General features: G+C 31.2%; 1 protein-coding gene across 2 annotated transcripts in view; it reads right to left on the bottom strand.

Moving 5' to 3' along the window:
• Positions 1–12,772, bottom strand: part of PPIP5K2 (diphosphoinositol pentakisphosphate kinase 2) — a 68,227-nt gene that overhangs the window by 37,617 nt on the left and 17,838 nt on the right. For both annotated transcript variants that reach the window (XM_070412407.1, XM_070412408.1), the window contains 9 exons: positions 11,792–11,913; positions 10,540–10,641; positions 9,834–9,920; positions 8,996–9,071; positions 8,799–8,908; positions 7,437–7,522; positions 5,003–5,128; positions 4,742–4,863; positions 4,290–4,472 (listed from right to left, as the gene is read on the bottom strand). In XM_070412407.1, the coding sequence (XP_070268508.1) occupies positions 4,290–4,472; positions 4,742–4,863; positions 5,003–5,128; positions 7,437–7,522; positions 8,799–8,908; positions 8,996–9,071; positions 9,834–9,920; positions 10,540–10,641; positions 11,792–11,913 (1,014 nt within the window). The remainder of the gene's footprint in view (positions 1–4,289; positions 4,473–4,741; positions 4,864–5,002; positions 5,129–7,436; positions 7,523–8,798; positions 8,909–8,995; positions 9,072–9,833; positions 9,921–10,539; positions 10,642–11,791; positions 11,914–12,772) is intronic.

Below are 12,772 nucleotides of genomic sequence, written 5' to 3'. Positions count from 1 at the left end.
TCTAAAATTGAGAAAGAAGAAAAAAGGTAATTTAAGGGTAAATTTATAGGTAAATCTAAATAAATATTGCTTGTATAAAAGGATAACAAAAATGACACACTGTGGGGTTTAAAATATACAGAATAAAAATAAACGACATTACTTACTGTATCATGTAAGGTGCTAGCTGAGCAAATGTTACAATGATTTGGGGCCTTACTGCTATATAGTTCAAGGACCAATAATATTGGCATGAATTGGGAGCTTATTAAAAATGCAAAATTCTATTCCCCACTGCAGATATGATGGATCAGAATCTTCATTTTTTAATAAGGCCCCAGACAATTCTTATGCAAGTTAAAGTTTGAAAAGCACTCTTTAGAGTCTTTGCATTGTCCAGGAAGAGAGTAAAAGCATGATGTAAACATTCAACTTTTAGAAGTCACAGAAGCCTACTGCTAGCTCTGGGGTAATGTCAAAACAAACAGTAAAATCAAACAAAAATGTCAAACTAACAGAAAAATAAATAAAGTATCAATTCTAATGAAGCAAGAGAGGAGAGAATAAACCAAAATTTTCATAAGAATTATTTAAAAAACAACTATATGCAGATTTTAAGAGCTATATCTAAGAAATATAGTTTCAGAAAGATTAAAAGTAATCTGGTATACTATGCAAACACCAAATAAAAGAAAATGACTGTTGTAGCTATATTAGTCTCAAACAAAGTAAACTTTGAGGCAAAAAGTACTGATTGAAATATATCAACTCTAAATTTATATGCATCTAAAAACATGGAATCAAAAGAGATAAAGCCAGAATTGAGAGGACTACAGAGACATGAAAAATACACAATTACATTTGGAAATTTTAACACAACAGTAAAGCAAGAAAAAATAGATAAAGAAACCAAGAGGAATTTTTATTTGAACCAAAATGATATAAAGTTAGATATAATGAAAGTATAACTTTAAAATGCAATAGATTTGGAAATTTTAAAAATATACTTTTAAATAACCCATGACCAAAAAAGAAATCACAAAGAAAATGAGAAAATGTCCCAAATTGCATAAACCTTTATATTTTATGAATACAGTTAAAGCAATGCATAAAGAAAAATTTATGGCCAGAGCATGTATTTTAAAAAAGATTCAAGACTTAATAAGGATCCATCTAGTGACATTAGTTTTTGAGAATTAGAAAAATAGCAAAATAAAACTGTAGAAATAGAAGGAATAAGACATTAAATAATAAAAATTAATCAAATGAAAACCAGGTGCATAATTTAGAGGGCCAACAAATCTGACAAATCTGTAAGTTAGGTCTTTGAAAGAATTAATAAATATGGATTTACCATGGCAAAACTCATCAAGAAGAAAAATAATATGCTTGGTTGGTGTGGCTCAGTGGTTGAGCATTGACCTGTGAACCAGAAAGTCATGGTTCAATTTCCAGTTAGGGTACATGCCTAGGCTGTAGGCTCAATCCCTGGTCAGGGGTGTGTAGGAGGTAGCCAATCAATGATTCTCTCTCATCACTGATGTTTTGATCTCTCTCCCTCTCCCTTCCTCTCTGAAGTTAATAAAAAATATATTTTTTTAAAAAGAAGAAAAATGGTATCATGTGATAAAACAAACAGGATGTCCCTACAGATATTTCAGACATTACAAAGAACTTATATAGTATATTATAAATGTTTAGAAGAATATAACTTAATACTGATATGACATAATAACTAGAACCTACTAAATTACTCTGGAATTCATAATTATAAACTTTATCACAAAGAAAATGCCAATAAAATTTACCATAGGATTTACCAGTAAATTTTACCAAACGTTAAATGAAACATAAGTACACAAACTATTCCACCTAAATAGGATCCCCTAACTATTTTTATGAGTCTAGTACAATCCTAATATTAAAAGCAGTCAAAGATATAAAAAACGTAATATGAAACTCCTAACCAAAAATATTAGTAAACCCAGTGGTATATATTTTTAAAAAATACATTAAAAAGTTGACTCTAGGAACAAAAGTAGTGTCTCATTCTAAAATATCATACGATGCAATAGATGAAAAGATAATGATAAAAATCAATAACTTTTCATGATAAAAATCTTAGCAAAATAGGAACAGAATAGAATTCCCTCATACTGAAATGAGAAGCTATAAAAAATTACAGAAAACGTCACACTTAATAGACAAGTGTTAAAAGCTTTCCTTTTCAGAGCATGCACGAAAAACGCCACTTTTTAAAAAAAATATTTTTTTAATTTATTGATTTCAGAGAGGGAGAGACAGACAGAAACATCAATGATGAGAGAGAATTATTTATTGGCTGCCTCCTGCACGTCCCCCACTGGGAATCGAGCCCGCAACCTGGGCATGTGCCCTTGGCTGGAATCGAACCTGGGACCCCCCAGTCCGTAGGCCGAAGCTCTATCCATGAGCCAAACCAGCTAGGGCAAGAAATGCCACTTCTATTTAACATGAATTTGAAGATGCTAGCTACTAAATTAAGGTAAGAAAAAGAATAAAAACATATAAAGATAGGAAGGAAGAAAAAATTTTGTGGATATGCTTTTAAAGAATCAAAAAAAATCTACAGATAAATTATTAAATTAATAAATAAGTTCAATAGATTGATGCATATAAAGTCAATATTAAAAATGTTTCTACATAACAGCAACAATTAGAAAATAAAACTCTGAGATACCATTTACAATTGTACAATTTTTTAAAAATATGTAAGTTTTCACAAACTACAGGTTTAATGCAATGTAGATCAATATCCAAACAGAATTTCTGACCAGATTATTTAAAAATATATATGGAAATGTAGGAAAAGCCAAGAAAAGCTTGAAGAAGGAACTAGGTAGGATTTGTGATCCACAAAAGAGCAGACGAACATATATGATAAAGGTGATATTATAAAGTAATGGGGAAAGGATGGTCTTTGCAGTATGTCATGCTGAGGCACCAAGGAAAACATATAGTTAGGGAAAAAAATACAAATTTACATCCTTACCTTATAGCATAAGATTTTAGCTGGACTGCAGATAAATATGAAGGGCAAAACAGTAAAGCTTACAGATCATATATAAGAATATCTAATGCCTTCTGGTTAGAAAAAGATATAAACAATACATTAAAATGCATTGACCATAAAGGAAAAAATTGAACTTGGGATTCATAAAAAATAGGAATTTCTGTTTGTCAAAAGATATAATAAAGGCTCAGAATAGGTGGTAGTATATATAAGAAGGAGCTCATATCTGAAATATAAAGAACTTCTACCACTCAAAAAGAAAAACACAGACAAGTAGTAGAACAAAAAGACAAGAGACTTGAAGAGAAGTCCTTAGGAGAGAGGATTATCTAATGAAATACTTCTATACATCTACCGCCAGAATGGTCAAAATTGATTAGTCTGAAGATGACATGAATAGAGACTATGTAGAACAATGACAATTCTCAAGGAATTTCGATGGGAGTGTAATTGGGCCAATGACTTCGGAAAGCAGTTGGACATCGTCTACTGATATTGAAACATAAGCATACTGTGGGTTACAATTCTACTCCTAGAATAGATCCAAGAGAGACATATGCTCATATGCAATAGGACCCACACAAGGATAGTCATAGCATTATTAATCAAATAACCCAAAACTATAGCAATAATAGAAGCATATGTAAATTGTAGTATACTCATAAATATAACATGGGGTAAAACTAAGGCCTGCAGGGCAGATGTGGCCAGTGACATAGCCCATATAGTTTGTCCATTTTTCAAAGGTGGTTTAAAAAAATAAAAAAAAAAAGATTATGCAACAAAAGACCAAATATAAACCTCAAAGCCTAAAACATTTACTATCTGGTCTTTTACAGAGAAAGTTCACCAACATCTGAAATAAAATACTACACAGAGGTAGATGATTATTAACTAATTAAAATTCTCAAAAATACATGTGAATTTCATAAACAATATTGAGTAAAAGAAGCCAGACATAAAAGAAAACATATTCTATTATTTGAGGCTTAAAAAACAGCCAAAACTACTAAAACTATAGTAGTTAGAGATGCAGACTTATCCAATGATATGATTATGAAAAAGAGCAACATAAAAAGCCAGAAGAGAGGTTGCAATCAGGATAGGGGTACACAGAGGCTAGAGTAGTTGCAATGTTCTATTTCTCTGTCTGGATGGTGATGGTTATATGATACAATACAATAAAGGCTAAGTGTATGTTTTTGTACTTTTCTGTGTGTATAATATTTCACATGTAAAAGAGTTTGTTAAGACCCACCTTTTCATAATCTTCAGTAGTAAAATCTCTGTCCTTCTGAAGTATTTCATGAAGTCTTGCTTTCACACGTTGCTGACAACTGCTCAAAGAGTCGCTATCACTGTCCAGAAGACCATTCATGTTTGCACTTTTTACCATCTGAACAAGGATGGGTGTAAGCTCTCCTTCTAGTGCCAGTAGCCCCTAAACATATTAAGTAAAACCAACACAGTTTTTAAACTTATTATATAAAATAATAGGAAGTATCATAATTATTTTGTTACATGCTGAATTTTATAAGGTATAAACTATTTACAATAAACAAACTTTATTACTAATATAGTTTGTCACTGTCATTTCAGGGCTTTAGTTGAAAGTTTCAGATTTGTAAATTTAACATTGTCTTTATAAAAATGTTTTAAAATGCAATATGAGATAAAAATTCTAATAATTTTAAAAACATTGACTTATACCTTGGCAAAAGCAGCTGCAGTCATCTGCACGCGTCCTTCATCAGAGGCATATATTTTGAGGTCATGTCTGTAGGTACTATGCAATCTAAGCAATCCACAACCAGGAAATCCTGCATAATCTCCTGAAAATAAATCCTCAAATCACTTAAGCTATATTTTTATTTCACTATATTTCTATAAACATTTAATGTCTCAAAGTACATAAAGATATGAAAACACAATGTATACATTTAACCAAATTAGAGAAACTCCAAGATTTACCTTGACCTCCAGGATACATACACCTAAAAGCTCTTCCAAGTTCTTCAGCCTGGACCCTGCCTGCAGGAGTTAGTTCTCCTCCCCATTTTAAAACCAAAAGTAAGGATGGTTCTTCTCTTCGGCTGTCTAGGATACATGTAAATGGATAAAGCAAATGTCAAATTTGTTTCTTTTAAACATGTGTTTCAAGATTAATTTTTCTTTGTGGCCCTTTGTTCCTTAAACATACCTCTCTTTGTAGACTTCTGCCAGAAATACCCCTTATTCCACCTGTTAAAATCTCAAAATCTCCCCCATTCTTTGGAATAAGGCTCTTTCCGAGTTTCTGAATGGAAGTATTGCTTCTCCCTCACTGGTCTCATAGTTGTTTGACAGCAATGTATGTAATTGTGCTACACATGCTAGATTAAGAGCTCCTTGATGATGGGATCCAGATCTTGTCTTTATATCAAGAGCTGAAGTGAAGAAGATATATCCCTTTTCTATGATTAGGAATCAGTGACTTGTATAAATTTTAGGAAGATGTGAAATGACAGAGCCTAAATTAATTATATACTGTAAATGTATAGGTGAGATATACAAAAAAATGTAGCCAAGAGCAGCTTTTAAAGTTAAGACTTGTGAAATGTTTAATTACTATGTTGTACATCTGAAATTAATATAATACTGTATGTCAACTGTAATTAAAAAATAAATAAAATAAAATAAAATTGGGAATTGTGGAATCTCTATATGTCCCAGACCAAGTATTTTCTCAGATTTAGAGAAGGTACCATAAGTGAGTAATTTCTATACTTAATTTTGATCTGTCCTGTATTAAGTTCTGTTATGCTACAAAAAAAAAGGTATTTTAAAAACCAGCAATATAAGTGCTTAGACAACTTGATGATTCATTAGAAGTAATAGAAAATCACCCTTTCCCTTGGGGCTAGTTAATAGTTGTGTTTTACCATGCACACCAATATTAATTTATAGAAGAACATTTAATTAACTGACTTTTAATTTAGTTATTTATGGAATGTTTTTATCATAAAGATTAAGGTAAAAGAAATTAGGCTTATTGCTATTAATCACCAGTATAAGAGAACACATCAAATTTTAAAATCTATAATAATAAAAGCATAATATGCTAATTAGACCGGATGTCCTTCTAGACGAAGCCAGGGCTGTGAGGGAAGCCTGGTCAAGGGTGCCTGCCAGAGGGAAGCCCATGCTGGCAGCGGGGGGGAAGGAAGGCCTGCTCTTGCATGAATTTCATGCATCAGGCCTCTAATAAAAATATAAAGATCAACATAGTCAAAGTTCTGTTTGCATGTAAGATAATTATAACTTCAACTTTTGCTAGTATAAATAATGCCATTTTGAAAATCCCAATAGATCAATCTTCCCCTGAATATTCAATTATTTCCTTGGGATAAACTCGTATAAGTAGAATGAAGGTTAAAGCATATGAACATTTTTTGAAGTTCCTGATATACAGATATTGACAAATTACTATTCAAAGAGTTACGTCAATTTATACTCCTACCAGTAGACTGAAATCCTGCCACGCTATATTCTCATAAGCATTCTTTATTACCAGTTTGAGAAAAGAATAAAATAAGAAGACACTTTTGCAATGTGATAGGCAAGAGTAATTATTATTATTATCATATTACAGGCAATCCTCGGGTTACATCGGACTCGACGTATGTTGTTTCGTGGTTACATTGACATCTCCCATTTATTAAAAAAAAAGTTCTGTCATTTCGACATATGTACATATGTGCTTTATGTTTTTTACTATTTATTTACCAGGAATTGTTATCTTTCTTTTAAATTTGTTTTACTCTTTCACGTCATTACTGCTGTGTATGTGCTCCATGTGAGTGACGTAGGTGCTTATGTAGGTGGGTTCTGACTCATAGCGAACATCACGTTACATTGCGTGCCGTAGGAATGGATCTCCGACGTAACTCAAGGACCTACTGTAATTATTGGGCATCTGCATTTCTCCACAAAATGGCTTTTCTAACCCCTGCCTGTTTTTCTTTTGAAAGGTAAATGAGTATATGAACTTTTGTGCTGACTACTCTGAAAAGACTAATCATATTTAAATGCTTATTCTGGAGAAAAATATTTTTGAACACGTTGATCGTGTATTTTTTTTAAATAGTCTTTTCATACTTTTTGAGCTTTCATCCTATATAGTTTGACCTCTTCTACCAAAAGAGGAAGAGGCTCATTAAGTAACATTCAGTTATAAATAAATAAGTTTTCTGAAACAACCCCAGAGTAAAAGGGAAGTTCTATGCAGTTTTCAATATAATAAAATCTACCCTTTACTTAAAGGATAAAATCTACATTTTAGATAGAAAGCAGTTAACAAAACACCACTAAAACACCACAGTCCCTACATATAATTAAAACACAATAAGCATTAATAATGACATACCTTCCTCTTCACTAGATGTTTTAGGACAACCATGAGGGAGATAGGTTAATTGCACCTTACGATTTATTCCAGAAAAGTGGCCATACCTGAAAAATAAAAATGGCAAGCAGAACGAACAACATTCAGTAATATGACCTCCTAGAAAACAACTAAATCCATCTACAGAAAAAAACTAACCTTACATTTATTGCCTCCTCTATTGTAATTACCTTGTTGAATTCTTCAAAATATACTAGTAGAATATCTGTGGCAAAAGTAATCATTCTAGCACCTTAAAAATGAAAATATAGCCATGGCTGGTGTGGCTCAGGAGCATCCTCCAGTACACTAAAAGGTTGAGGATTTGATTCCCAATCAGGGCACATACCTGGGTTGCAGGTTTGCTCCTGGCCTGGTTGGGGGCTTGCAGCTTGCAGGAGGCAACCGGTGAATGTTTCTCTCTCATCTCTCTCCTCTCTCTCCTCTCTCTCCTCTCTCCTCTCTCTCTCTCTCTCTCTCTCTCTCTCTCTCTCTCCCCCTCCCTCCCTCCCTCCCTCCCTCCCTCCCTCCTCCCCCTTTCCTCCTCTCCAAAAATCAAGAAAATGTCCTCTGGTGAGGATTAAAAAAATAATAATAATACAAAAAAAGTTTCTTGCCCTAGCCGGTTTGGCTCAGTGGATAGAGCGTCAGCCTGCGGACTGAAGAGTCCCAGGTTCGATTCTGGTCAAGGGCATGTACCTTGGTTGCGGGCACATCCCCAGTAGGGGTTGTGCAGGAGGCAGCTGATCGATGTTTCTCTCTCATCAATGTTTCTAACTCCTGTTACTCTCCCTTCCTCTCTGTAAAAAACCAATAAAAAAATAAAAGTTTCTCTACAAAATTTAGATGATTTTGAAGAGATGACAAAGCATAGAAATATATTAAAACATAAATGTGTCTTAAAAAAAACAAAGGAAATAATAAATAAATAAATAAGTTTGTAAGTGGTCAAAATTATAAAGTTTATAATAGAAATACCGGTGGTACCTACTTGACTTGACTAAAACATAGTTCAAAATTATTATATTTTTAAACAGCGCTGAATCTGTTGTCAAGTCAGCAAAATGAACTTCATACTAAGTAGTACTTCATAGAAGACCCAAATTTGATGTCCTCTTTTCATCTTCTTATTAAAATTAAAACTAAAACAATAACCTTCAATACAACACCTATTTTCTTACTGGTGAGAATAAAAATCTCAATAGGCTTTCACTAATTTCTCCTCAGCTATAGTGATAAAGAGTAAAAATATCAAACTGAAGGAAACTAACAAGGAAAGTCACACATATTTTCAAAAGAACATTACAAGTCATCATCAAAATTAAGGGGTTCAAAGATACTCACATCTCTAACACAGTCTTAAGTTGTTCAAGTTTTGACTTGTTTTCTTCAATGTCAGAATCATTATTTTGCCCCAGCTCCATAAGAAGTTGCCGTGTAATATCCAGCACTTCCTGTAAAATTAATTAAGAAAGTATTACATTTTTATATAACTTTCCCAATAGCAATTTAAAACTCAACAAGAAATGAAATGCACTTGCCTGTAATTGTTTTGGCTTTTTGAGTTTTAATTTCCCAGATTTATATCCATCACACTTTTCAAAAAGATCAAAAAATCTTATAAAAAAGACAGAGCACTATTAGTCATTTGCAATAATTAATATTTTCACCATATACTTAAATCAATTATAATAAATAGTAGATATGGGACTATAATGATAACAAATCATAGATATGTGACTCAGGCTCTTTGGATTTCAAATACTGTGTGTCCTCTTGCCCTTTTTCACTATACCATGTTATTTCTTTATGTTGATTGATATACTTTTATATTTCCCTAAACCATATCAAACTAATAATCACTGGATTATGTGAATAAGTTTCTCATGATAAAAACAACGTATGATTATAAAACAAAATATCTGAAATATGTTCTCTGAAGTCACAACATACACATATATACTTTAAAAATATGTTTCAGTATATATTAAATGGCTCAGGTTTTGCATGTCAAATACTAAATAGAAATAAACAAACTTTCATCATACTAATTTTCTTCTAGAGGTTGGGAGGTTAATGACTGTCAGAGAGCAATATAGGAGAATAATAAACCAAGATTAAATAGAACACATTTACAGCAATAAATGAAAACTAGGTCAGACTGAGGGTCATTTATGGATACTACCACAATAATTTTCAGATGCTGTTACATACAATTATTTTAAATGGATTTTGTCTGCAACCACAGGTTTAAATATTAATGGCCAATAAATAGTGGTAAACAGTTTTTCTATATGATGTAGTAATTGAAATAGCTAATCATCTATCAAAAATAATATATTATCTTCTGAGTATTAAATTATTCCCCTTAAAACATACTTTTGATGCCTCACTTCCATTTTCATTTTTTGTTTTGGTGTTCGATCCCCATGACGTATGACAGCTATGACACATCTAAGTTCCATCCTAAAATTAAAACAAAAGAAATTCTCAATTTGTGTTAAATAAGTTTGGAAATATGGGTTTAAAAACAAAATTAAATACTTCTGTCTCCCCCCCCCCCCCCCCCTTCCTCAGGACTTCTGAGAATATTTAATATATTAATGTAAGTCTCTAAGCTGTGAATGTGAACAATATGGTCAATTCACCTGAGTAATAGGTGAGTTTCATGCACTAACTTTCACTAGAATATTATGAAACACTTTGGCAATATTAGTTCAATTAACTCAAAATATAACTTTATATTTTTTCTTTACATGCTAAGCGTGCCAAAGTTGTATGAACACTATAAACCTTTAAGTAATGCATCTGTTGTCACCTCCTTTATTTTTATGGTTTAATTAAACAGTTCTACAATTATCCAAGCATTTTGGGGATTTTATTTATAACAATGTGAAACATTTTCAGTCCATGAGAACCCCTGTAAAAGCATGGAATCTATTACTCCATCTGCAAAGTGGACCATATGAAAACATATCAAGTAAAGTATCTAATAATCATTCAGAAATTTAATCTTTATTGCAATAGCACAGACTAATAATGGGGAAAACCCAAGAAGTTTCTAAATGAAAATATTCAAACTTACATAGTTCCAGATGTAGTTGGTACAATTGGGATATCTTCAGCTTCTAAAGGTATTGACCAGGGGATATGAAATTGTGGAGCAAGCTCTCTCATCACAATATTGCTTTGAGAAAAGTAAAAAAAAAAAAAATTAAAAAGTAGTTCATTTTAAGACAAAAAATAGAGAATCATAGGAGTTAAAGTCAAACTATCTAGTGATTATGTGACAACAGCACAAAAGTAACCCAAAGGATCAATGCTCATCAAGAAATATTAGACAAACAGTTCTAAACTGGTATACCAGAACACACTAATGGGGTCCCATAAATTTAAAAGTATTTACTTATATACTTTAGTTTTAAAAATGTAAGTCACATTATATTCAAATAATTCACTATAACTGTATCACATCTACTTTACAGAGGTTCTAAAATCCAAGATTATCTCTTCTGTATGGTCACTAATCAATTCTTACTAATGTATTGATCACCTATAAGCTATTTTAAATACCATTGCTCATTTTTTAACAAATTTCTATCATATTTTACTAATAGTCTTAACAAACGTGTTTAAGTAATTAAAAAATATTTTTGGTTTTTCGTTTAGCATCTATTCATGCTAAAATTTAGTAAGCTCCCAAATTTCACTTTAAGGATAAGTTCACAAATCGTTGAAATATACAATAAAAGCTGATTCCAATTATTAAAATAAATTTTAAAGTGTAAGTTTTTTATGGCTTTGTCATATATACTTTAAAATGGTTTAGTGATAGCTCTTGTTTTGTAAGTCTTTTAAATCAGGATATAAGAAAACAGGTTAAAGAATATAAAGACAGCATTTCTGTAAGCAATAATTTCTTTTACATTCAGTTGATAATCCTATAAGAAAGATCTTTAAGTAACATGTTTTTAAAAAGTAGTATTATTTAAAAGAATCCTGAATTCCAAATATTTCTATTTCACTCTGGTTATTTACTTCATGAATGCTAATTTTGGGTCATATAAGAGAATGAAACTACAGCATTTCTAAATCTATGAAGTTAAAAAACCTTTAAGCCTTTATCTACACTGGTCATAAATTAATCTATCTTTGATAACTCAAATTATAAATGATTTGGCATGATCTTTGGGGTTGTCATTTTATAAACACTGATTTTTACAGTGCTAACAAAATCCTAATCATTTGATGTTGATAATTATTTAGTTTCTGTATAACTAGTATGTATTCGCTGTAATAAAGGTAAAGAAGAAGAAATATAAAGAAAAAATTCATACCCAAGTATTTTTGCACAATCATCATAATACTTCATGGAATTTTTCACAAAACTGAAGCCATTGACATCACAGACATAGGACTGTCCATTGGCTCGCAATAAATCAAAGCCACAAACTGTTTGCTATTTAAAATAAATTATAAAATGTAAAGTTCCATTTGAATTAATATCACAATTTCCCAGGCTTGTTAGAACATATCAAATTATATAAATGTTAAAAAGTGTATTATTGTTTACTAGTTTACTTCATAATAAGTAAAAAAAATATTACTTATTTGCAACTTCAGTACCCTGAAAATATGTAACATATGCCATATAATCAGTATTAAAAAGTAGATGTAGAACAACAATATTTAAGGGACTAGAGAAACCAAAAAAAATTATATTTTTTTATCCAGTTCTCAAGTAACATTTCTTTAAAAAACAAAAGTAAAAACATATAAAGGCTTTGATAAATTTTGTGCTAGCAGAAATGATACCACTTTAATCCAAAAAGGAAAAAGAAAGAACAATTTTGAAGAAATATCTCAAAGGAAATGTCAAATTATCCCTATGAATCTTTCAAACTCTGACAAGCACACACTTGTGAGTACCCAAAATAAATTTACTTTATTTGGGAGAACAAAACAGTTGAAAGGTATGCATTTTCTGTCCAAGCTCCAGAAATTTTCCTATCTTCTATTTTATATTTAAATCATCACATATTAGCATAATGTGATGTTAAGTCATGGCTTTTGAAATCTTAATATTACAAGTTAAAATGATTTAAATATAGTTAGTAAAACATATTTATAGGCTAATATTCCTTCCATAAAAGAGACTTCAAATTATTAATAAAGAATTCACTTATCATTTACTATCAAACAATACACACTCATCTTTAAGTTATATTTCCAAGGTAAGTCTTCAAAAATGTAGTTTTTGAAGTTATTAGACACAAGTTGTAAAACTTCTATCTAAATCTTTATAGATTTAGTACACC

Source organism: Myotis yumanensis, unplaced genomic scaffold, assembly GCF_028538775.1.
Source record: "Myotis yumanensis isolate MYYU_CA2020_CCGP unplaced genomic scaffold, mMyoYum1.0.hap1 SCAF_4, whole genome shotgun sequence".
NCBI lineage: Eukaryota > Metazoa > Chordata > Mammalia > Chiroptera > Vespertilionidae > Myotis > Myotis yumanensis.
The sequence above is the reverse complement of the archived record's forward strand: the minus strand, read 5'-3'. Positions and strand labels throughout refer to the sequence as shown.